Source organism: Cyclopterus lumpus, chromosome 15 (assembly GCF_009769545.1).
Source record: "Cyclopterus lumpus isolate fCycLum1 chromosome 15, fCycLum1.pri, whole genome shotgun sequence".
In the NCBI taxonomy this organism is placed as follows: Eukaryota; Metazoa; Chordata; class Actinopteri; order Perciformes; family Cyclopteridae; genus Cyclopterus; species Cyclopterus lumpus.
The window spans coordinates 18,759,156-18,784,876 of NC_046980.1; the positions used below are offsets into that span (position 1 = coordinate 18,759,156).

At 41.3% G+C, this 25,721-nt stretch overlaps 1 protein-coding gene across 2 annotated transcripts in view; it reads right to left on the reverse strand.

The window, feature by feature from the left end:
- The window catches only part of LOC117743817 (serine/threonine-protein kinase 32C-like), a 64,571-nt gene that overhangs the window by 5,043 nt on the left and 33,807 nt on the right, over positions 1-25,721 (reverse strand). Inside the window, exons 3-9 of one of the 2 annotated variants that reach the window (XM_034551692.1) lie at positions 19,285-19,436; positions 11,707-11,880; positions 4,512-4,549; positions 3,085-3,174; positions 2,403-2,506; positions 2,172-2,288; positions 13-1,497 (exon numbers count right to left, since the gene is read on the reverse strand). In XM_034551692.1, the coding sequence (XP_034407583.1) occupies positions 1,459-1,497; positions 2,172-2,288; positions 2,403-2,506; positions 3,085-3,174; positions 4,512-4,549; positions 11,707-11,880; positions 19,285-19,436 (714 nt within the window). In that variant the 3' untranslated portion in view covers positions 13-1,458. Of the gene's footprint in view, positions 1-12; positions 1,498-2,171; positions 2,289-2,402; positions 2,507-3,084; positions 3,175-4,511; positions 4,550-11,706; positions 11,881-19,284; positions 19,437-25,721 lie in introns of those variants that run through there. The other variant, XM_034551691.1, reaches the window with a different exon arrangement.

Consider the following 25,721-nt stretch of genomic DNA (forward strand, 5'->3'; position numbering starts at 1 on the left):
CACACACACACACACACACACACACACACACAAACACACATACACATGTCACCTACATCATGTCACCTTCCGAGGCGCAACATCACCTTCTCTCCTCGCTCAAAGCCAGACTCTTCTCTCTGGGAGGTGAAATAAACTTGACAAATTGCAGGTGAAAAAAAACCCCAAAACTTGTTTCTTTCCTTTCTTAGTGGTGTGCCGTTCACTAAAAAGATGTGCCAGTGTGTGTCTGGGCTAGGTGAAGTGAACATAACAAGGAGCCAAAAATATTTAAATGTGTCTCTGAGTCTCTGAGACTGCCACATTTTATATATTAGATTTTCAACTATAAACACACAGTATAAATTCAGACTGGAGATATTTTTTATAGAAAATTCAATTCTGTGTTTATAAGGACGCGCAAGAATATGGAGCACAAAGTGTTCAATATTAAATAAATAAATAAGACATTCTGGATGCTATTGCAATTCATCACAGTGCACACCTTGAGTAGCCCTTCCTAGCTTAACATAGCTAAGAACACAATTTGCCTTGCCAGCTAACTAGCTAGGCCCAGTTACAAGCTTGCATTATTACTCAGTATCAAAGACCCAGTGTTAGCCGTGTTAGCCAGCACATGTTGACTAGCACCACCACAGACACACTTTCTCAGAGGAACTTCTTCAGAATAAAATCTCAGGATAAAACAAGTTAGCTGCTGCACACACTGGCTATTCTCTTTGATGCTGAGAAAATACAACACGCTATTCAGTGAGCTTGCTAGTTATCCAGCTAGGTAGGGAGCATGCGCAGCCTTGTTAAGCTAACTTTTAAAAGCTAAGCAAGTCGGTCAATTCCTAATTACTTTGATTTTACAGGCTAACTGGCTACATTTTGCAGCAGTTTTTGAGTGGCAGGGGACACAAAGGAAATACAAGGTGACATGAAATAATTAAGTAATGCTACTGTGCAATAGAAACAGACTTTTTAAAAAGTAAATTGAAATAACAATTGTAAAATTGAAATATAATGAAGCCTAGTAAACCCTGTTATGAAATTAGAATGATGACTAGCATTTCACAATAATTTACATGACTTGTTCATTTATTTAGCATCTACAATGTATTCTACAATTACTTGTTTACTAATTTTATTGTTTTTATTTACTTGACACAAAACTCAAGGTGTGAATCAAAATTGTTTCAGTGATCAAGACAGAAGAAAACCTCAAGAGATAAAAACTGTTTGTGTTTTCAATGGAATAATACCATCTGTTTCATCTTCCTCCTCGGGGTAAACACTGGAAACAATAATGGGTTGTTGCTTTTGTTGTCATATTAACTCTCATCCTGTGCTTTATTCTCTTCATTTGATCACAGGTTGATTTGGTTTTCTCCTGCTACATCTGTCTCGGCGGAGTCCAGACACGGTAATCGATCAGCAACAGAGCGGAAGAGACCAGGGCTTCGCCCAGGACACTCAGTCACTCAGACACGGTGCACATGCACGCACTTCACTCTGCCAAAAAAAATAATAAAAAATGCCTTCGTAACAAGCAACCTCTTTTTCATACCAACTGTAAAATCGGGTCTTCAAATTACTTAAGAAAATACTGCAAGAGGGGATGACAAGATTTGTTTTGGATGAGTAAGGTAGATTATTATTACAGTCACATTACAGGCTCATCTCCCCACTGGTCCCCCTATAGTACCTACATCCTCTGTTCCTGTGGCTTCAGTGCTTTTTTAGCTCAATATGTATCTCAAAGCCACCTCTGTATCCCCCCTGCTCTCTATCCCTCCCACCTCTTTCAAGGGAAGAGTAATTTACTATTACAGAAGACATTTATTTGGAAGTTTGGGATTTTGCTTAAATTAGTTTTATATACATTTTATGATATTTGGAATAAAATAAAACTGCTTTAACCGCCTAACAACATGAATATTTCTAGAATTAAAAATATATCTAGACTGACATGTTAAATGTGCAGGGGCATCTCTGATTGTGGTCATTGAATCTAAGCAGGTCTACTAAATCTAAGAGACATTCACCACTTGTATTGGCGACGTAAAACGTCTTAATCACTTATCTCTCAGTGGGAAGAGATTTCCAGGTTTTTAAATTAGGACATGAATCAAACTATTGAAACGAAAGAGCTGAAAGTCAATGGTACCCTACTGTGTCCGGCTTACCTTCCTCAAGAGGGAAACCAGGTCTTTGGGCCAGGCCGGGCTGTACTGGACACTGACTGTACTGAAGAGCTGAATCAGGGACTCCACAGAGTTACTAGCGTGGATGTCATAGGGCCTCTGGTGTGGAAACAACATGACAAAAAGGGGGAAAAATACACAGATGAGGAAGAGAAAGTGGAAGGGATGAATAGAGGCTAACTCACAAGATGAAAACTTCCCATGATGCCTTACCCATCCACGCAGCACTTCGAAAATTGTCACCCCTAGTGACCAAAAGTCTACTTCAAAGGCGTAGCCCGTCCCCCCACTTACAAAAGACTGGAAGATCTCTGGGGCTGAAAGCAGAAACAGAAAAACACTTGTGAATCAGTAAAAAGCTTTTCAAACCGCTGCCTGTACATGTGGTTTAAAAAAATTAATAAAAAAAAAAAAAGCAAGAAAGTGCTCCTTTGCAAAATGTCAACAGAAACGGTTCAGTTTTCCTCAGCTGTGTAGCATAATCACAAGTCCAATAGAGACATTTATTTGCACAAAGCAGTCCGACATGATGGTAAATGGTAAATGGATCTGTACTTGTATAGCACTTTTCTAGTCTTCCAACCACTCAAAGCACTTTAACACTACATGACATCATTTACCCATTCACACACTGATGGGAGGAGCTAAGGTTCCACCTGCGCATCAGCAGTAACTAACATTCACACACCGTAGGCACAGCTACGGGAGCAATTTTGGGGTTAAGTGTCTTGCCCAAGGACACATCGACATGGACTAGCAGAGCCGGGGAACCGCCGATCCTCTGATTGAAGGACGGCCATGGTCACCACTGAGCCACAGTCGACCCTAATGATGTCATTGTTGATGATGTCGTGGTTGACAAGGCGATTGTGATGCGGCTGCAAAGCAAAGTTACCCATGTAAGGCTTGGTTCCAGCTAAGGCTGTGGCTCTCTCTCCATCCTTTATTATTGTTGCTATGTTGAAATCCGTCAGGTGAGCATGACCTGAGAAAAAGCAACCACAAAATCCATCAAGCAACCACAAAATCACAACATCCATCAAGACATCTATTAGAACTTATATCTATTTTTTTATTATAAGAAAGTATTTGTATTTGTAAATACATGTCTCTTATCACATGGAAAAGAAAACATTTCAATGTAGAAGAAAGAAAATGAAATGAATGACATCTGACATTTCTGTGGTTTTGTGTTAGTCACACATTCCTGCACTTAAAAGGTTTTGGCTATCCACTTTTCCCTGATTACAAAGACACGTAGAAACAGGACGAAACACTTACAGGTATATCAGAACTTGAACTAAATGGATGTTTGAGACGAACGCAAATGAATTAGGGACATATTTATATATATATATATATATATATATATATATATATATATATATATATATATATATATATATATATATATATATATCCTTTATTTAATTAGATCAACATCTGATTACAGCATAAGAAATAAGAATGTTGATAAGACACACAGCTAGTCACACACAAGCACATTCAAACAGCATCATAAACAAAAACAGGCATTTCGAAAGAGTTTAAAATGTACAAGTTAAAATCCATCCAATTGGATAAAATGTTAAAGTATAGAAGTCCTTTGTTATTTATTCCATTTATATGGTGCAAAAAGGTGGAACGCGGTCTTCCCAAGTATTTACTGGTGGGGTATCAAGAGTTCTGGGATCTGCTCTGATGAACAGTAGTTTTAAATTGCAGAAGAGATGTAATAGTGTGAGGCAGCTTTAGTAGGATACATTGACAAACTAAAATAATATAGTGATGTTGATCGGGAAATGACACACAGATAGAAGAAAGATAAATTCTAAAATAGAATTACGGATTCTTGAGAATAAAACACATCAGCATTCAGTATAAGTTTGATGTCTGAAGAATGTTAAAAGCATACTGTTATATTGACATGGCTTGGGGTGGAGAAGAGCCATGGACATACAAGATTGTGTCATCTGCATATAAACGGATATCATAATAATGTTGGAGTCATAATATTATTTATGTATATTGCAAATAATAATGGGTCGAGCACGAAACCTTGTGGTGGTCCCTTGGTTATTTAAATGGAGGTTATTGTGAGGCCATCAGCACTGTACAGATTGGCTGTGTTCTATCAAACTTGTAATCATGAAACAAGTTCTGAGAAAGATATTTGAACGTGCATTTTCACTTCCTATCCAGGTAGGCTAAAACAAATGTTGATTATTATTTTACCCATGTGTGCTGCACAAACACATTCAAACAAACACACAAAGCAAACAGTTGACATAAACACACAAAGCAAACCGTTCACCTCCTTACCTTGCTCATCCAAGAGGATATTGTCTGGCTTCACATCTCTAAAGGAACCAATAACAGATCATTATCATTACAGAAAAACAACCTCATGTCATAAACGAGGCAAATGGGGCCCTATTTCTCATACCTGGCTAACGTAGTTAGCGGGATAATTTTCCGGATGAGATTACACAAATCAGGGTTTTCGGTTCCACGAAGCAAGTTTGGCAAAATCACCATAGTAACACATTCAAAAATTTTAACCTGCTCCAGCGCAGGCTCATTCAATCTAGCTGGATAAGCTGGCCACTCCCCCATAAGAAAATGGCAGCTCCCTTCCTCAGAGATCTCATTTATGAAGGAGCGATATTACTTAGATTAGCGTTTCATAGGGAGAGTTCTTGTCACGTGATGACTATACCAGCGCTTTCCATTCTGCCCACAAGGAATCATCTATTTACAGACCTTCTCGAGCCATATATTGAACACCACACGCCGTAGCCGGGCATTGACTGTCTCACAGACTGTATGCCTTGTGGTACACTGTTGTACAGTGTGGTGCATTGGTGTACAGTGTCGGCGATGCAGAACATCGGGAAAGCCGCTGTATGCCGTGCTGTTTGTAAAGTTTATTTAGCGTTTAAGAAACTTCTGGATGTGTTCATTACGTTCCCTGGCCATGTCCGAGTAAATGCAATAAAAGTTATATATGGTCATCTCAACATACATGTATATACACATATATATTGTCTACTTGCTCTGAAAGAGTTGAGATAGTTATTTTTAGATCTCATTGCATGCCATTAAGCCGACTGCCAGCAGGCACATTTAAAGAAATATAAATCGGATTGATTGGGGTGATGAGGCACTTAAAATTAGCCGATACATTTTCCCAACAGTTATGCAGTGTTCACACCAAAAGTGTTGCGAGTAGATTCCATGAAAGTCAATGCACAGACGAATGGATGCGAATAAAGCACATTTTCATCCAGTTATCTAGACATAGTCGGTGAAAGTTACTGAGCTGTGTGAGCCTACAGGTTATGTTATGTGTATATATATATATATATATATATATATATATATATATATATATATATATATATATATATATATATATATATATATATATATATATATATGATATTAATGTTATGAACCCAAACACATTAGATGTTCATTAGATGTTCACATTAGATATTCACATTAGATGTTCCGACATTTGTGGGATTTCCACAACAAGTAAAAGCAGAAATAGTGGTTATTTCTTCCATGGTGGAAGTTATAACTGCTTCCACGGAGATAAGCCACGCCCCCTCTCCAACGCGAACAAAGTGAATGAATCAAATGAATAAACCACAAATAGTCGGGCGAGTAAATTCACACAAGTAAAGCGTTGTGAATATTCATGTGAACGCAGCATTACGCATCTAACTTCCTCATATACGGTCATGATCATCTCCTGCTCCTCAGCGGAGAAAAAAGAGGCTCTTCCTTTGAGTTTATTTGCCTTTGTGCTGTCATGGTGATCGACGGTTCCCCCTTGTGAAGTAGGACGGGCACGCGCAAATATCGTGAGTACTGACGTCTGGTTCAAATTAACGAGATTGTTTGAGCACGGATCAGCCTTTAAGAAACCGGGATAACCTGATTTCAATCATCGTGTTAATTTAAGCTGAATAATAGGACATTTGATCGACTTAGTTGAACCACGTACGAGAAATAGGGCCCATGTCAGGTCATTATCAATAAGGTGTTATCAATTTTGAACAGAACTCATGTGCATTCTAATTAACTACTTACTGTAATGATAATATTACTAGTGGGCTGCATCAAGATGTAGCTGGTGGTGCTAATTCCCCAGCCAGGTGGCATTAAACTATTGTAGACACAAGACATCAGAACGAGATGACGTAATTGAAAGGGCGCCTGTTGAACCTCGAACAGTGAAAACAATAGGTATGTTCAAAATCACGTAGTAACATACTAATAATAAACCAAGTATAACGTAAAATTAAGTATGTAGCGCGTTCAAACTTCAGTATGTGGCAACGTGACACACCCGCTGAGATAAACTATAAGGATTAACATACTTAGTAAATGGTTTTGGTGCCTTATCCTAACCGACTAACTACAACTATTTCGAGGGCATCTGTTGTACGGTGAACCCCCAGATTATGGTTAAACTAATCATCTGGATCGAAAAATTACGAATGATGGCGAGTGACGACGTTAAGAGGAAAAATGCAGTAGCTCACATGTATAATGTTCTGTCGAAAACATATTTTACACTAAATATATTTAATTATATATATTTGCCTTAAAATTATACTGGAAAAATATTGAGTGGAAGATAATGTTGTGATTTTCAGTTGCTCAGAGCAGTAATATTGTGCTTTGCTGCTAATGGGATGCGTAATCATTCACTTAGTACACAGTCCATACTGATTGAGTGTGTTATACGCAGTACCATAGTATATGATTTTAAACACAGCCAATGTAGAAAACGTGAAGAAAATATGGCTTTAATGTTGGTTTCTTCCATAAATTTGAGTAGGGTCATTGGTCCATAAACATTTAAAGACGTAGTTTTAGTCTCTTTATGGTTTCATGTCAGTGTACTTTTATGTCACATACTTATTCAGATGTAAAAAATATTTGTGTAAAATCTGTGCCAAAATTTGCTGCATTTCCACAATGTTTGTCTTGATTAGTAAAAGTGTTTCAGATTCAGTTTGGCGTTTGCCAAATTTGTTCCTATAGCTCTCAGATAAATCACAAAAATACTGCAACAGTACCTTGTTGGTGCAACAGGGGGAGAACGCACGCACGCACGCACGCACGCACGCACGCACGCACGCACGCACGCACACACACACACACACACACACACACACACACACACACACACACACACACACACACACACACACACACACACACACACACACACACACACACACACACACACACACACACACACACACACACACACACACACACACACACACACACACACACACACACACACACACACACACACACACACACACACACACACACACACACACACACACACACACACACACACACACACACACACACACACACACACACACACACACACACACACACACACACACACACACACACACACACACACACACACACACACACACACACACACACACACACACACACACACACACACACACACACACACACACACACACACACACACACACACACACACACACACACACACACACACACACACACACACACACACACACACACACACACACACACACACACACACACACACACACACACACACACACGCACACACACACACGCACACGCACACGCACACGCAATTAACGGAACGAACAGAGCTTATTTAATCATGCAGCGTGTCACGCTGGTGTGTAGAATACACACACGGTCTGCAGAGAGCGTCGACACTTCCCGTAGGACACATTTGCTCGCTAGTGCTGGCTATGCCAACGCTAAACTGGCACTAATATCATCTGCCAAGATTCTTGGAGGGGAGTGGTGGAGGTGGTGGGAGTCTGATCAAGCACTACAAGGCCGAAGGGAAATGCTTACATGTTCACAGGAGGAAGTCTAAATCGAGTGCCAGCTACAGTATCGTGCCATTTTGTTTGATGTACAACAATTCCCTTATCGTTTCACTCATTTCGCAGCAAGCACGGAAACACCGATCCAACATGAAACGGCGTGAAAGTGAATTCTCATTTTGTACAGCTTAAATATGTGGATTGTAGGATGAAGACAAACGACGCAGCTCGGTGATCGGCTCAGAGAGGAGGAAAAGAACTCCACGGTTTTACTTTCCTTCTTCTCGTCGGACCAGTTTTACCTCCCTGGGCATACTGGCAGCTGACTGTTGCTAGGAGACCGGAGACCCTCTCATCCTTCAGTTGGTGCAACAAAATAATTGTATAGTATTCACCTGTCAAAAACTTACTGGGTAGAACAAAATTATAGAGCTGGGGGACGGCCATGGATACCCAGGGATTGATTACGGCTCCGAGAGCGGACACATTGTGTCAAAGCAGAACAGTTGATGTCAAGGAGAGGGTGGACAAACATTGGGATAAAAAAAGCACGGCGATAAGCAGCACCTACTTATAGCAGTTCTGACGTCTTTTCAAACTAGACTGGGAGAAAACACAGACTACCTGTAGTGTCTTGAAACGTGGGAGAGTGACGCACCCTTTGAAATTAGCATCGCACACGCATGTGATGTTACATCATGCATATGGAACACAGGAGAATCATGAGCTGACAGGGGACTCACATGCAGGTGCACACAAACGAACAGCTTCCTACCGATACAGCTAATGGGGATTATGGAGGACGAAATGCACACTTAGAACTATGTTTTTAGGGTTGTTATGATGCCTGATGTGTGTATTACTTTGCTTGTGATTAGAGGAATCCTTTTATTGGTGTTCTTGTTCGATGAGAAGATTGACACCGCTAAACTATCAATGAGTCTTGATAGAGTCTTGTCGTTGCAATGAGGTTGCCAGGCAACCAGTGAAATGCTTGCAGTCGAGAAATAGTTCAGCAACAAGTTCAAGGTTTTTGTTTCTACACTTTTGTTCCGTATGTTAGACAAAGAAGACATGATATCCTAGTTATTGAGTTATAGAGGTGCTGGTGTTTTTTTTAAAATTTCTTCACCTTGAAATAAAAGAGATCCGGGCTAACCGTTTGGTTCCTGGCGTTATGCTAAACTCAGACGATCGTCTCTGGGTCCAGCTTTGTAGTTAACCCACAGACATCGATCGATCTCTTTTCACCCTGAGCCAAAAAGTGAAAGTTTCCCAAATTGCTCCTTTTTAACAATTATGCTTTGCTTCTTTGTTATTTTCAATTTCTTCTTTTCACAATTTGTCTCTATTATGTCAAACCTTTGATAAACAATATTTGCAGACATAGTGCAGGTATGCTTCGCTGTCACACAGACAAACACACATGCGCACACAGTCGTGTTTTCATGACTTTTGAGGACATTAAAGTGACTTCCATTCATATTCCATTCAGAGACTTAAACTAACCCTAAACATAAACGTGACCAGCCTAATCTTAACCCTTACCCTAATCTTAACCTAACCGAACCGTAACATTAACCTAACTTAATCCGAACCGTAATCTGAAGCCAAGTCTCCACCCAAAAATGTAATGATTTACAAAATGGGGACGTTCCCCATTTTGTCTCCAAAAGGAAGGCGAGTCCTCACAATGTGTTCGGCAAAGTCAGGCAAAACAAACACACATATGCCAACAGCACATGTTGTTTGAAGGAAGAAATGCAGCCCAAATGAGGTTCTGAACAAGGTTCAAACTGTTCTTCAGCCATCTGTGGCTCTAAATCTGCAGTCCGCAGGTTCTTTCACTTTCTAGATTGCACAGACTGCGGTGCTCAGCATATTTGCACAAAGAGCCGCGGACAGCGCGTCCCACCCTGGTTGAAGATGATAGATGGAAACACTTACGAGAACAAACATTAGGGATATCTTTATGAATGGAAAGTAACGGAAATAAAAACAGGGATACCCAAGTGCCAAGTTAAGGCAATACCTGCAGCCCACACCGAGACTCAATGAAAAGGCCTTCAGACACAAGGCTTGCATAAGGCTCCTTTTGCTTGTTTGGTCTATTTTTCAGTCTCATTTCTTACACTGTAATTGGGAGAGCCTGAACAATAAAGCATGCTAGAAATTATGCAAAATAATCTATATCAAATGCCCCTGATCCCAAAAAAACCTTTCTACTATACTTTCTGAAGCTGTAGGGCACTGTGCACTCCACTGGAAGAATAATGTAGTGTCACCTCAGCGGACGTGTTCCTAACCGGTGAAAAGTTGAAGCAGGGGAGATTAGTCCAGAGGATATGATGAAGGTGGGTGCATATATATATATATATATATATATATATATATATATATATATATATATATATATATATATATATATATATATATATATATATATACACACACACATACATACACAGACTTGAGTCATGTTTACGGCCTGAAAAAAAACATAAAGCTAGTTAGAAAGGCACTCTGACCTTGTGGTTCTGAATACTCACACAAAGGAAAGATACTTATTGCAGTGTTCTCCCTGGAACAGAGAGGCAATAACGCACTTGAGTGAGTAACGAAGTAAAGAAAAGACCCGTTTTCCTTACTTCGTTTTCCTTGAATTCATTTTTGGAGTTCCAGCCCGAAGAGTAAACCATTACATTCATAAAACACCTATAATCATGCTGCAAGCTGTAGAAGTAGAACACAATGGAGGAGACTTCTTGAATACTAAAGTTAGAGACACAACCATGAACTGATATCCAGAGTTCTTTCGATGCGTAAAAAACAGTCCATGCTTTGAACCGAAACAGAGGTTTATTACATTTGATGAAACGAAGCATAATGATGTGATGGCCTGCCACTGGTGCTTTGGGTGTATCTGGAAAGTCCTGCGAGTGGTATTTTAATTAGGTTATTTGAGTTTAATGTGTCTGTCTCTCTCTGATCTGCTGTTAAGATGTCTGGTCACACATTGATTGTGTCATTGGAAGTACAAGTAAAACACCAGGTACCTAAAAGAGGCCATGCTACCAGGGCTGTCATGATTTTCCCTACACGATTATAGGAACCAAAAGAATTTGCAATGACAATATTATCGCGATATCTAAAGAGAATTTGAAAACAGAAGAATAATGCTCAGTCTTTGTTTATTGTGCAAGGAGGTGAAGAAAGAGTCAACAACTGTACAAAAGCGGGATTTAAAAGTATTATTATTCACGATATTATCATGTATGTATTATGAACATGAAATCAATATTCCATAAAAAAAATTGAAAGGTTATTGTCAATACCGGTATATTGCAACACTCCAAAAAGCGATCTTGACTTTTGCCTATGAAACCCATGAATGTGGGAGAATTGTTGGCATTATATAGCAAGTAGTTGTTTGTGGACAGAGTTAGCAATTAGTCGGTGAACATTTTACTGGGTGTTTTGGAGTTTGCTTGTGTCCAACATTTTTTGAAAGCAAATGAACGAACAAAGACATAAAAGACAAGGGAAAGATGTGTTTTTTTAAAATATACATCCACAAAAAAGCATGTAAGTTGTAGAGGACCTTGAATTGATTAAATAAAAAAAAGATGAATGCGTACCTATGGATGATGTGCTGGTTCTGCAGGTAGTCGAGTGCCAGTGTCATCTCACAGAGGTAGAGTTTGACAGCGTCTTCGCTGAACTGGACGTTCTGCTGCAGGTGGTAGCGCAGATCTCCTCCCAGCAGGAGGTCCACCACCATGAACATATCCTCCTCATCCTGGAAGGAGTACCTGGGACCAGGGGGAGTAGGACACAGCGCTCACTCACTGTCCAGGGTGGAAAGGAAACACACACTGTGCAAGCACAGGCAAAGACTGAGCACACAAACACATACTGTCATACTTGTGTGCTCTAGCAAGCAGTAAACAAAGTATGTTACATGTGCAAAGATTATCAGCAGAGACGCATGCATGTTTGAGAAAACAACAAGGACAAAGGCCATGCCTACGAGCAACCACAGGTACATGATATATTCATGTATCCGGCTCTGTCTCGTACCTTAATATATTCGTAACATCAGTCTTTCTGCATAATGCATTTATTGTATATGGTAATGTATGCTTGAGATGGTTTCTGCATGAATGGCACTTCCTAGCAGGCTCTACACTTGTACAATGGACGGTGCATTGTTTTGCCACGTCTTTGAATATAATGTGAAACGAGAAGAAAGGGGTTGACAAATTAAACTTTAAAAAAGGCTTCTTTGCATGAAGTGACTTAATTCAAGGCAGCTCGTGGGCCGCTAAACATTTTTGTCAATCAGGCTTACTAATCATGCACATCAAATTAAAACACAGCCTCTCAGTGATCTGGTTGGAGATTTGTAACACTCCACTCCACAATTTCTGCCTGAATAAAAACATTAAGCCACACGGGTGAACAAATTGTGTTTTCTAACAGAATCTAATTTCTCATCTAAGAAAAAGGGCAGAATAATATCTTAATAGGTTCCCATGTCAATTTGCAGAGAGGGAAAACAAACTCAGGCTTATTCGTTTCTTCTATCAAACTTGGTATTAATGTGGTCACTGCTGAGACAATTCTTTATTTTCCCATTTAAGCGCCAATACTGTGCCAGTATTACTTCTTTTTATAGCTGCGGGTTCCCTCTTTGTCTTCAGGCTTGGCCCTGAACACTCTTGGACATTCTGATTAGACCTATTCAGGTGCAATTTCCTGTAAGAAATGGGGCCTGCTGCAGAGAGAAAATCATTCCATCTCTTTGACAGATTGTTGGTTCTTCCACAGAAGAAAAGAAAAAAAACATTTGCAGAACTGTTGGCTCTTTCTTCTTCTCCTAAAACACTGAGCAGATTAATTGATGAAAGGGCCTTGGCTTTCATGTGATGGGATTGATAATGGCCGAAAAGCACACTACTGACAAAAAACACGTCGTATTACCATCAAAGGGTACAAAACTCACACTATTCGTATTTCTCATTCCACCACTATGGCAAGACAGTCCTGTAAGCATTCACTCAATAGGAAATGACAGAACAGCCACCTACATCATGTCACAGTAAACCAACCTGCCCCAACCCTTCATAGATCAGTCTCACTATTAAAACAGAGTAGCCTCAGCAGATGGCCAGCCCTGGGATGTTGTTGCCGTTGGCAGGGATTCCTCACTGTCACCTTTTTATCACCTCATTGTCACAGTCTGATTCACAGAATCCAGTTGACGGATGAGCTTCCTCTGAGGCGGCACTTGCTATCTCAGACAAAACAGTCTTCCCAATCCGCTGCCGAAATATCTGGGCTCATGAGAGAAAGACCTCAGCGGCTCAGTCTGATTGTCAATTCTTTCCCCGCCTTCGCTGAGGTGACAAGGAGATGTCAGATATGGGCCGACAACTGTGGGAAATGAAAGCCACGGCGGTAACAGGCCTTGTCCCTTTTAAGACTCCCACCAAGTTTGCTGGCATCTGACCAGATTGTAAATCCCTCTGAGGCTAATTTGTAATTTGTGATTTTGGGCTATATAAAATAAACTGAATTGAAATTCATGTCTTGGGGTCAGGTGAAAGGGGTCAGAACACTTCAAACAATTTTGCAACTTTCCCAAAGCGGAAATGTGACGCACACTTCACGTAACAGTTGTCCAGATGTGCCAAAGTATACAGGATTTGGACGTTTTTCTCGAGGCTCTCGTTTTTACATCTTCAAACATTAACTTAAATCACTTTTCATACGTACAATCAAGTGGTACTACTTGCTCCCTTTCTACTTACTCAGCATGCTCCAGGGGGGATCCAAAGTTTTTCCTCGGACAGATAACATATACAATGTGTCCAGCACATTGAGTCTACTCCCATATCGACATGCCTGGGATACCTTTTTAAGGACGTGTCAGGGAAGAATCCTAATCAGATGCCAGAACCACTCAACTGGCTCCTTTTTATATGAAGGGAGATGCAACGTTACATTTGCATTTTCAGCAATCATCTGTGTCTGCATCAATCCCCAAACAAGAAGAGATAATTTTACGGCTACTTCCGTAACATGTTTGTTGCATGCAGAATGTAGCTCTGTATTTCCTGAAGAGTCATTGAATGTAGACCATATGAGCAGATCTTTATCAATCCATTCTCTTCTGCTTATCCAGGGGGTAAAAAGTTAAGTAGTATTCCAGATGTCCCTCTCCCTAGAAACATTTTCCAGCTCTTCCTGAGGAACGCAGAGGCCAGATAAGATATATAATCTCACAAATCTACCCTTGGGCCTCTTACCAGGACCTCCGATGTGATATTGGGCTATACAAAATAAACTGAATTGAATTGAATTACCGGTTGCCCGTGACGGAAAAAAACTCTAAAGGGAGGCGTCCAAGAGGCATCATGATCAGAGGCCTGAACCCCCTCAGCTAAGCCTCTCTCAAGGCATTGAGCAAAGGCTCTCCTCACCCTATCTCTAATGCTGAGCCCAGCCACCCTATAACTGAAGCTCATTTTGGCTGCTTGTATCAAAATCATTCTCTTGGTCACTATCCAAATCTCATGACCATAGGTGAGAGTCATGACAGAGTAAATCAAGAGCACTGGTACCTTCTGACTCAGCTCCCTCTTCACCACAAGTCAGCACTGAATCTCATGTTCTATTTTAACCTCACTCGTGAACATGACCGAGAGATACTTGGAACTTCCTAGCTTGGGGCATTGATTCATTCCCAACTTGCAGGGCGCAATCCACCATTTTTCCGGCAGAGAACCATGGCAGAGAACCATGGTACTGACACCCCAGTGCATGCTGGAGGTCACGGAGGACATCTTGAGCTTGCTAAAGTTAGCTAGTACTAAGTAGCATGCATCATTCAATCTGCTTGCACATTAGTTTCGCTCTAACATATGATGCAAGATGACACCTTGAGCAGAGGTGGCTCCAATATCCAATACTCCTTTCAGTTCTGTTTCTTTCTACCAGCTCCTGAGGGAAATATTTGTTTCTTAGGCTGCTAAATGCATTATTGTGTTGTGCCGTTTGGTGCTGGGAAAGGTAGCGTACAGTGGGTTTAGCAGAACGTTTTTGTTGAAACAGGAAATACTATTTCTGCTCTGCAGAGTTGAGGAGGCTCAAGAGATATTTTCACACATCCCTTCATGTTTTGCCAATTGTCTATATTTACATATTGACTAGTACATCTCTTCTAAATCCATGAAATATAGCTGCACCCATTGGAACACAAATGGGTTATGGGTTAAAATAATGTTTAATGTTTGAAATAATCAGGCCACAATGACAAATGACCGCGGGGAGGCAGGGAGGAAGGGAGGAGAAGGAAAACGGAAGAGAGCAGTTTTGAGGAAAAAAACAAGAGCTTGTGATTCTGTTGGCTCCAGTTAGTCTGCAAAGTTTCAATGGCCTACATTAAGTTGATGATAGAGATGGGCTGGCTGGAATTGGCTACACAGCTCAATCACAAGACACCAGCATGCTCCTCTGAGGATTCCGGCAACAATGGTGTGAGCGAACGCCGCCTCTCCTCTCACAGCTGCCGTAAAGCACCTCCACTGGCCTGCTTTCACAAGGTGCACTTGTTTGCAGCCTTGAAGGACTTTAACCACAGCTACTTTAAAAAAAGTTTTTTGTAGGACATGTCCTACAAAAAAGTTGCAGTTCTGGTTAAAGTCCTTCAAGACTGCAAATCCAGGGCAAAGTAATGTGGGGATGCACAATGCTATATTAGAGAAACAGACTCCTGTGCTTTTGGAAATTATCCCATTTCTTTATGAAGATGATTTAAGGCTAATCAGGGCTCGTTATAACTGCGGACAGGCCGTGTAGAGGCTAATTTGTTCAGTCTCCCAAGGCCTTGTTCCATACAGGCCTGAAATCAATATCCCTAATGGAGGCTGAATAGGACACGCCACCCCATCCTCACCACTCCGCTTGCCTGCTGTCTGACTCTGATGAAGGGATGGACAGTAAGAGGAATGCCATATACCACTCCTGATTCACCACTGTTTTGGTATGAAACCTTTAAAATCCTTTAAGACGATCCCAAGGGACTGTGTTTAAAGCACCAAGTCATTGATGACAGCTGCTGCAACAACCCCAGCTACCCTCGTCGCCTCATTTGTTTCCAACATCACTGTGGCAGCATCCATTTGGTCATGATTCACTGCTGCGTTGCGTGGTCCTCGGGGAGAATGGGTGATGCTGTTTGAGAGTGATCTGTTGTGATGTAACGCCAAAGGCGAAACCTTGCTAATGATGTACTATACTCCATAGACCAGGGGACTGCGGTTTTTGCTACGCCCAAATGCTGGTTATACCCCTCTTCTGGGTAGGGGGGATATGACCCCTTGCAGTTTGAGGGTTTTAAAGACACGCAAGGAAAAGAAGAAGACGGCGTCTTCACATGTGTCACAAATCCTAACAAGAATTTGTGTGGATTTTGTGTGTGCAGCAGATTCTTCCCCTTCAAAGTAATCCATTCATTGTACCCTCGACTCCTACAAATCATATCTATGCAGCAAGGGAATGGTCGCAGCAATTATTGTGGGCTGCAAACTTGACATCCGCCCAGCATAAGGCAGCCTTTAACCTGGCTGACAGGATTTCAGTGTGGGCTTTAACAAGGTTGCTTCCTAATGAACTTGGATGGAGCTGTTCAAAAGCACGGCGGAATTCAGGCTGTCTAAATGAATGCAAAACCCTGTTTACAGACAGAAAGTGTGTCTTTGTGTGTGGTAAAGACAAAACAAATCAATGCCAAATACTTCCATAGCACTGTCTTGTGCACCCCTCTGACCCTTCCCTTTCTTTCTGTGATTGCAGGAATCATTACTTCCTCTGACAGCTGTTTGGTGTGTTTTCTCACACTCTCTCAGACTCTGGCTGAGTGTCTCTTTGGCTCCCTCCTGGCACTCCATCAATGAAATAACACTCCTATGGAGCTTTATCAAAGCTGGAATTTCTCGTGACTGCATTTTTGTTTTCTTTTGTTGTTGTTTGTTTTTGAGAATAGGCAGTTCCCAGAAACCCCAGCTGGTCGATCGCACACACATTAATAATACGCTGAGGTGCCAAATTGCAGAGGAAATCGTAATGATCTGTTTGACAAGCCTATGGATACTGGCAACTCTCTGATCTGTGGGAAATTGGTTAAACAACATACCCACGCGCTGAACCAATTAGGTACCTCGTTGTTTTACAGTAAGGGGAGACAATAGGAAGATGAAGGGGCGCTCTCAGTCCTTTCTCATTATCTGACTGGCTGAGATGTTGTCTCAAGCAGCAGCTGAATGAAACAGACAGCTTATGCGATACATACAGGTGCAACACATAACATTGCTGTCATGTACAGATAGAGTGTCGGCGCAAACTGGAGTATAACAAACTTACCATGGACTCAAGCTACAAATTGATTTCCCTTTTTATATTGCTGTGCTTCTCTCCATCACAACTTTCCCTCAATTATACATTTTTGTGCAGCAAGAAAGCTCTTGTAACAGAAGACGATCCTCAGGGCAGTCCTGTATGAATCCATTCACATGATAAGGATGGAACCAATCTAAACTGTATTTTTGGTTCCTCTGGTTTGCACAATGGGAGGGGGGGGGGGCAAAACAAATTCCAGATGCACATTGTTACTCTCTCTGGTGGCTTTGCGGGGGACCAGTCTGGCAATATCGCAAAAATGCACATCAACACAGCTGCTCAAGTTCTGGGTCTGTGCGCCCGACAGACAGATTCACATTCTAACAGCTGCATCCAGGCACTTTCACACAGCTGTTTTGTATGATGGCGTCCTTCTCTTGTCACACAATCGGACTGCAGTGTGACAGTCTGTTGATGATGTGCCTTTTGCTCTCTGTAAGCCTCACTATGATGCCATGTCTATTGTGCGAATTTGAAAGCTTTCTAATGCTTTTCAAGAGGGCCAGCCAAATGCAAGTAGGCAAGCTCTTAGCCCGATGGGGGAGGGGGAACACGACTGTCAAGAAAAGCCGCCAAAAGGCTATTTGAAATCAACAGCAATGTCTCTATCAAGAAACAATGATAATAAAACAAAAACTCTGTCTGTAAGAATATCACAAGCTAAATCTGATTTTTTGTTTTGTAATCAGTTTGAACTGAACCATTCATATTTATGACATCATCCTCATTATTAAACTGATGGATTTGAATGAGAATGTGAATTATCAAGCACAGTTTGCAGAGTAACTCCTGCCTGAGCTCATGTTTTCCATATGCTCCCCGTGAGATGGGAAGGCCCTCTGTGGAGCATCTCTGTGAAGCAGAGAGAGGAGGTGCGAGTTGTGAAACTTCTCATTCCCACGTAGCCCCAATGATACAGTTCCGCATCTTTGTGACTAATGGAAATTTCAAATTAAGTGCTGGATAGTGCAGAGTATGAGAGAGGGTGAGAGAGAAAAGCAAAGCAACACATGGGGAACTAGAACACAGAAGGCTTTGGCAGCTATACACTCCTGCAGGGAATTATACTATAAAAAATACACAGGATACTACTGTACACTCATTAAACTGCCCTCAGTTTATTCTAGCAGAGCAACAATATCCCGCAGATTAAACTTAAACCTTACACGACTGGATGAGGGAAAAGTCTTGGTTCATCTACCCGCCATCTGCACAGTCAATCCATCATTAAATGTGCAAAAAACAAAATATTCCTCCATTGCTCAGTGAAGACAGACACGCGCAATATCATTCCACCAATTACAGAGGAGTAATGTGCTTTGTGTAATATGCCGTGCCAGGTCCCCAATTACATTTAGAAATGTGTCCCGCTCGGAGATGAGTGTTGAATAATGAAAGCAGCCTCCATTCACCCACATATCAGACTCAAGGGAAGAGTAAGGTAATTTCGAGCCACAGCAATTATCAAATGTGGGCTTCACAGGCCCAGAGTCAAAATTAATATCCCGAAATATCTCCGCTGTGTAAATTGTTTCTTAGAGTTAACAGCTGTTGGTTTCTGGAGGAAGATTTACCTCAAGCCTTAATGAATCAATGAATCTGGGGGTTTTCCACAAAGTTCCACATGCGAATTTTAGAGGGGGCATGCACTTGTATATACACAATAAATATACAAAATGCACAGACAGACACAGCAGACGACCGACACAGGCAGCACAGACCACATAGAAAGTGTAAAAACATAGGATAGTCACCAGAGATTTACTAAAAAAACATGTTCAATTTCCTGTAGGATCTCAAGCTCTCTAAAGACGTTTCGGACCTCATCTCTCTCTATGCACTGCTGTTTGTTCATGTACTTCATGGCATACATCTTCTCGGTGTCCCTCTTTTGCACAATGCATACCTGCAAGGGACGACAGAAGGGGAAAGAAGAGCAGGAGGAAAAGAGACAAATAAATAGATAAACGTGTATTTAGAAAGTTTGCGTTCAAAATCTCCAAGTGAGTTGATAAAAACAACGACATGGTGCAAATGCTGCTATGCAAATTAATGTTTTCAAAATAGCACACCGCATATTTCAGCTGTTGATCAATGCGATTGTTGAGCTACATGCCCTGTACATGATGCATTACAACATGCTCATCATTCAGAAGTTTGTGTGGCAGAAACCAACTTCTAAGCAAATCACTTCTTTATTTATTCATCGCAGGTTTTGTGGTTTTGCCAGGAAGCGGCAGTGAAAGATCAGGAGCAGGACGGGACTACAGGGAGGTCGTTACTGTAACATTACTGTTGCAACCACGGTCATTAAACGGATCATGTGTCTGCTGAAAAAAACCTGCCCTGCAGACAAATAAGAAAATAAATCTCCACTCATTCTTATTTTTCACCAGAGACCAGATACTTTTAATAAAAATTGATTTTCTCAAAAGAGCAAAGGTAGAGTAAGAGTTGGAGTACGAATATCAGGGTAGGCTGATCAGAGGCAGAGTAGGGCGGGTCATGCCTTTCCCCCAAAAAATGTTACCGCTCCCATTATTGCTGATTGCAGTGTCCCCTGACAGTGGTGTTTGCAGTGTTGTCGAAGTACCGCTTATCTCTCAGGCAAGCAAAGCACAGTTTGGTTGTAATGTTCGTTCATCCAGCAACAAAAGTGAACTGCAGTCAACGAGGGGATTGAACATGTGTGTCCAAACTGCCACAACTTCTACGCTGCGTCCATGGGTTCTCAGCCATATACATCCCCCGTGTGTGAAGTTGATCGGATGAACAAGTTCTCTGAGACTGCGATTCCTTTGCTTTATAGTTAGATTAGATGGATTAAAAAATGAAATGAAGAAGGACAGCGTAGGTTTCGATTATGACCAAACTGCCAAATGTACATGGAGAAGGTTATTGGTGGTGCAATGAGATTTTTTTATGGACAGTTTGGAGAGGAGTGAATGAATACAGCAACCAATAACTCATCATGACATTTGTATTAAAATGGAGTGGGAAACAAATCAGATTCTATCCCTTAATACGGCTTCACAGCAACCTCCCATGGGTGGTTAGATCTAATTTGCATAACTGCGAAGCAGGGTACCACCGACTGTCAGTAAAAATGCCTAAGTGGGCCGGAGAGAAAACACACATTTACAGTGGCTTCAAATACAGAATGATTAACAAGACACAAAAATATTGTTGGGTCTTTATTTCCTTAACCTGATTTCTTCAATAGCATGTGAACAAAAAAAACTAAATCGAGGAAAGGGATCACGTAAATTCTGGTTAACTCAAGTTAGATTTCTGATGGAGACGGATGATTGCTGACAAAAGGCTTGAGTATAAAAGTATCACAGAGGCAGCAGGAAACATTACTCATCATTGTAACACACTTAAAACACGCCAGCCTTGGTTTAGCTCTGGAAGGGGGCTTTGTGTGTGTGTGTGTGTGTGTGTGTGTGTGTGTGTGTAAACATAGTAATTGTAAAACACACACAAAGACAAGAAGTTCACATCATTATTCACTGTCAAATCCTAATGCTGCGTTCACACCAAAAGAAAATGTACTTGTGTGAGCTTCCTCGCCCGACTATTTGTGGTTAATTCACGTCATTCGCGCCTTATCTACGTGGCTTGTCTCCGTAAAAACAGTTATCATTTCCGTTATCCACCGTGGAAATAACCACTATTTCTGCTTTATACTTGTGGAAATTCCACAATAGTCAGAACATCAAACTCCTGAATTTCACCGACTACGTCTGGATGACTGCTTCCAGCGCTACTAGAGAACCTGTAGCCAGTTTGATTCACCAATGGCAGGATGCCAGTGATTCGCATTGATTCGCCTCTGTGGATTGACTTTGCATGGAATCTACTCGCATGAAAAATTAGCAAATATTGGTGTGAATATAAGCAACCGTTTTGACTAAAAAGTAGTGTTACCTAGGGACCCGAGCGTAGGACTTGACCATCCTGTGAAGCAGTAAATGCTAAACAGCCCCCCACTTTTTCGGTCATACAAACAAAAGGCCTTAGCTAGATTGAATTGTCCACCAAGGCGCAGGTCTCCTCATTACAGTCTCAGCCAGCCAGATGGCTGTTTTACACAGCACTCTGTCCCTGATGCAGTGCAAAGAAATAAAAAACAGCCTTCTCAGCTCATCAATTTCTCATTTGTTTGGTCTTAAGTCTGAAAAGAATACAAGAACAAATCCAAATGGTGAGAGAAATTCTCCATGCAGATGGACGTGTGCAGATGTGCATGGTTTAATACCTTCAATCCTACTGATGGTCACTTTGATGTCTGATGTATTCAAATTACCTCTGCATTACAAAACAATCCTAAAGAGGATTGAAATCTGAAAATGTGTTGCTAACAAAAGATTTCCAATTGCACTAGCGGACTTTCTTCACTTACTTTAACAGGGACAAAGAAGATTTTAATAATGTAAAAGTAGGTGTTAAATGAGGTGTTAAAATGAAAATGTTCCATGTGGTGATGGCAGTAAATATATTACTGAGTAAAAAAAAAAAACTATTTGATTGTGCTCCCTTTCCCCTCGAGCACACAGCTCAAAATGGGTGCCAGGTCAGACTTGTCTGTCTCTCCCGTTTCCTCCGACTGGATCTCCTCCAAGACCAGATTCCCTCTACTTTTGTCGTGTTCAGTAGCTCAACACAGCTGAAATCAATACAACCTGCCTGTTGCTCCTCCTTCAAAAACGGTCTATTGAGAGTCCCGCCCCTTCCAGTTGACCAACATGGGACCTTATTTCGGCAAGCAAAATGTAACAAAGTCCACGGGTGAGAAACAAATAATTTTCTATCTCGTTTGAATCACATCAAGAAAGTCGCAGTTGGTCCCAAACTGTTAAAGACTGTGAAAATACGTAATTAGAAATCCAACACACCCAAAGGTTGCATGGGTGACACTGTAGCTACAATGGATGTGTGTTCACGGGAAGTACTCACAGAAACAGGTCTTGCTTGTTCTTTGCTTTGTGGCTAACAAAAAAAAGAAGTGGATAAAACACACCGGGTAAGATAACGTTACATTTGTGCGTGGAACACAAGTTACCCTTGCTAAGTTGTGCAAAACGAGAGTTGTAGTTCACAGAGTGGTTTCACGCAAAACTAAATGGTACAACAAAAAACTCTGACTCCCTTGAAATTACCTATTAAATTGACAAACAGGGCTGCACGGTAGTGCAGTGGCTAGCACTGTCACCTCACAACAAGAGGGGCTCGGGTTCGATCCCTTCCGTGTAGAGTTGACAGTTCTCCCTGTGGCAGTGTGGGTTCCCTCCGGGTTCTCCGGCTTCTTCCCACAGTCTAAAGTCATGCAGTTTAAGTTAATTGGAGACTATACAATTGGCCTCACCTTCAAAGCCTTGATTGGTGATACACCATCATATCTTAAGGAGCTTGTAGTAGTGATGTGTCTTTTCGCGTCGAAGCATGTGTCGAGTTCTCCAGGAAGATTTTTGTGAAGCCGTACCACGTGACTGATTCAGAAAATGGTTCGCATTTGGTGCGCGATTAAAAATATAACGGGCAGCGAAACGCAATGGATTCCCCAATCACATTTTGTGGACTTGGGACTTTATTGCACATTTGTTTGCAAAGTATTCAAGCTTCTTTTTTTTTTTTAAATGGATCCAGCAAGAATTAGGAGATTTTCCCCTGTCTGGGAACATATTGAGCTGGTCTCTACTAATAAGGTATGCACATAGTAATAATAACTAACGTAAAATATTTTCTCTACCCCAGCTTCATCTGTGACTTGTGATGGGGTATTTTCTAAAGCCCAGCACTGTGGAAATGTTGCTATTTTGAAACAAAAATGAATAAAATGTTGTCCCTAGTAACATAAGCACAGTCTCCCCAATTTGTTTCCACTTTCTCTTTTTACGCCCGCCATTGTATCATAAAGACAGACACCATATTAATAAGTTCATGATTTATGTATTGGCATCACAAACATCATTCGTTCATTTATTCAATTCAAAGCTTCACACACACCAAAGTCATGTTTTACATTTATTGTCCACTGAGTAGAGCAAATGAAGCATAACGAAGCTTTGGCCCATGAGTGAACCAATTGGATGGAACGCTTCAATGCTTCAGGAAGCTTCATCTCGCCATCACTAGCTTGTAGTACCATATTGCCCCACTAGAGCGCTGCGCTCACTAAATGCGGGGCTACTCATGGTTCCTAGAGTCCTAAAAAGTAGGATGGGAGCCAGAGCCTTCAGTTATCAAACTCCTCTTTTATGGAACCAGCTTCTACTTTCAGTCCGGGGGGCAGACACAGTAACCACATTTAAGAGTAGACTTTAGACAGACTCTTTAACAGCGCTTATAGTTAGCACTGGCACAGGTTTGCTCTGGTCCAGCCCCTAGATATGCTGCTATAGGCTTATAGGCTGCTGGGGGACGTTTTAGGATACACTGAGCTCCTCTCTCTTACGTCTCTTCATTGTACATTACTAACTCTACTTCTTCCCCGGAGTCTTTGTGCCTTCTCGCCTCATAGGGTCCATTGAACCTGGCTGTGTCTGAAGCTGGTCCTGGGTGCTGACTCCTTGCCCCTGCATCCAGCCCATGGCCTGAACCTGGCCTCCTTCCCAATGGCCCTGTCTCCTTCTCAAAGGCCTGGCCTCATTGGTCCAGCCTCCTTTGCGATGCCTCCTGCCTGACGGGCCGGCCTCCTGCCTCCGTGGCCCTGCCCCCTACCATGGCCCTGCTGATGCCCCCTCTCCTCTCTTCCTCCTTCTGTTTCATGGAAATCTGGATCATGGTCCATGACTACTACTAATTATTCATCTCGGTCATATTCATTGAATGTGTTGTAACTCTGTTCATTATGTACACATGACATCTATTGCTCCTCGGTTGCTCTCCTGAAGGTTTCTTCCCTTTTTTCCTTGTGAAAGGTTTTTTTTTTGGATAGTTTTTCCTGATCCAATGTGAGGTCCTGGGACAGGGATGTTGTATGTGTATAGATTGTAAAGCCCTCTGAGACAAATTTGTAATTTGTGATTAGGCTATACAAAATAAACTGAAATTAAAGCTGCGAGCAGCATTGATCGGGCCCTCGACAATTCACGCACGTCGAGGGTACTTGCTGGACGCAGGTTCGTGCGGCAGAGTGTCTTTGACTGTCGGACCAAGCGTCCATGAGTTACAGGTTTTTTTTCCTGATTTTTACAAATTAATATTTGTAGAGGGCACTATCAAACTCTAAATTAAAGTCAAAGCAAATGACAATACTGTTTTGTTAACTTTCAACTACATCAACATGGCACTATCATGCAAATATTTAGTCAAAACACCACCTACAGGGAAACCATGGCAATTTAGCCTGGAATTAAAAAGAAATTAACGGAAAGATCACACAAAACTCAAAATTGCCGACTTCTGGTACAGTTTAGAGTAGTTATTTTTAAATCAATATGTGTTACATACTCCTACCAAGTTTTTGATGTTTATCTCAAACCTACTGCGAGAGCTGCTTTTTGGACTGAAATTTTTAAGGATTAAAATCATATCATACAACTACATTTAAGACAGCATATGTGTGTGCTAAGTTTGGGTGTGTTTTGAGCATGTTTAGCCCCCCAAAACCTCTTTGCCTTCATGGCGCGGCAATCGCCTTGCACGAAACAAGATTTTGAAAACCTTTAATCACCAAGGATTTTAGACCACTGACCACATTTGAAGCCTATCCGATGATATGCCTAGGAGAAATGGGCTAAATTATGAAAAGAATCACACCAAAATCAAAATGGCCGACTTCCGGTACAGTTTGGAGCATGGTCCCAAGAGACTTTCTTTTTCGTCTACATATGCCTACCAAGTTTTAGACATGTAGGCCAAACGTAGCACTGGGGCTGCTTACATTAATATTTGTAGGGGGCGCTATGACTAGAATTCGAATTAACATATGGATGTCTTCAGTATGTCATGCATGACCTGTGAGAAATATGGAGCAGATTACATAATGTATGGCCAAGTTAAAAAAAATTCAATTTTCATGGCGAATGGTGTTCTTTGCGGTCGCGCCCTACACACATAGTTTTATATTTTTTAAATCCTTTAATTTTTGACTACTAAGGTCTCAAGATCACACTGCCCGACGTTGGAATGAATCGGGTTTAAGCTTCAGGAGGAGTACACTGTTTTACAACTCGCCAAAGCGTGA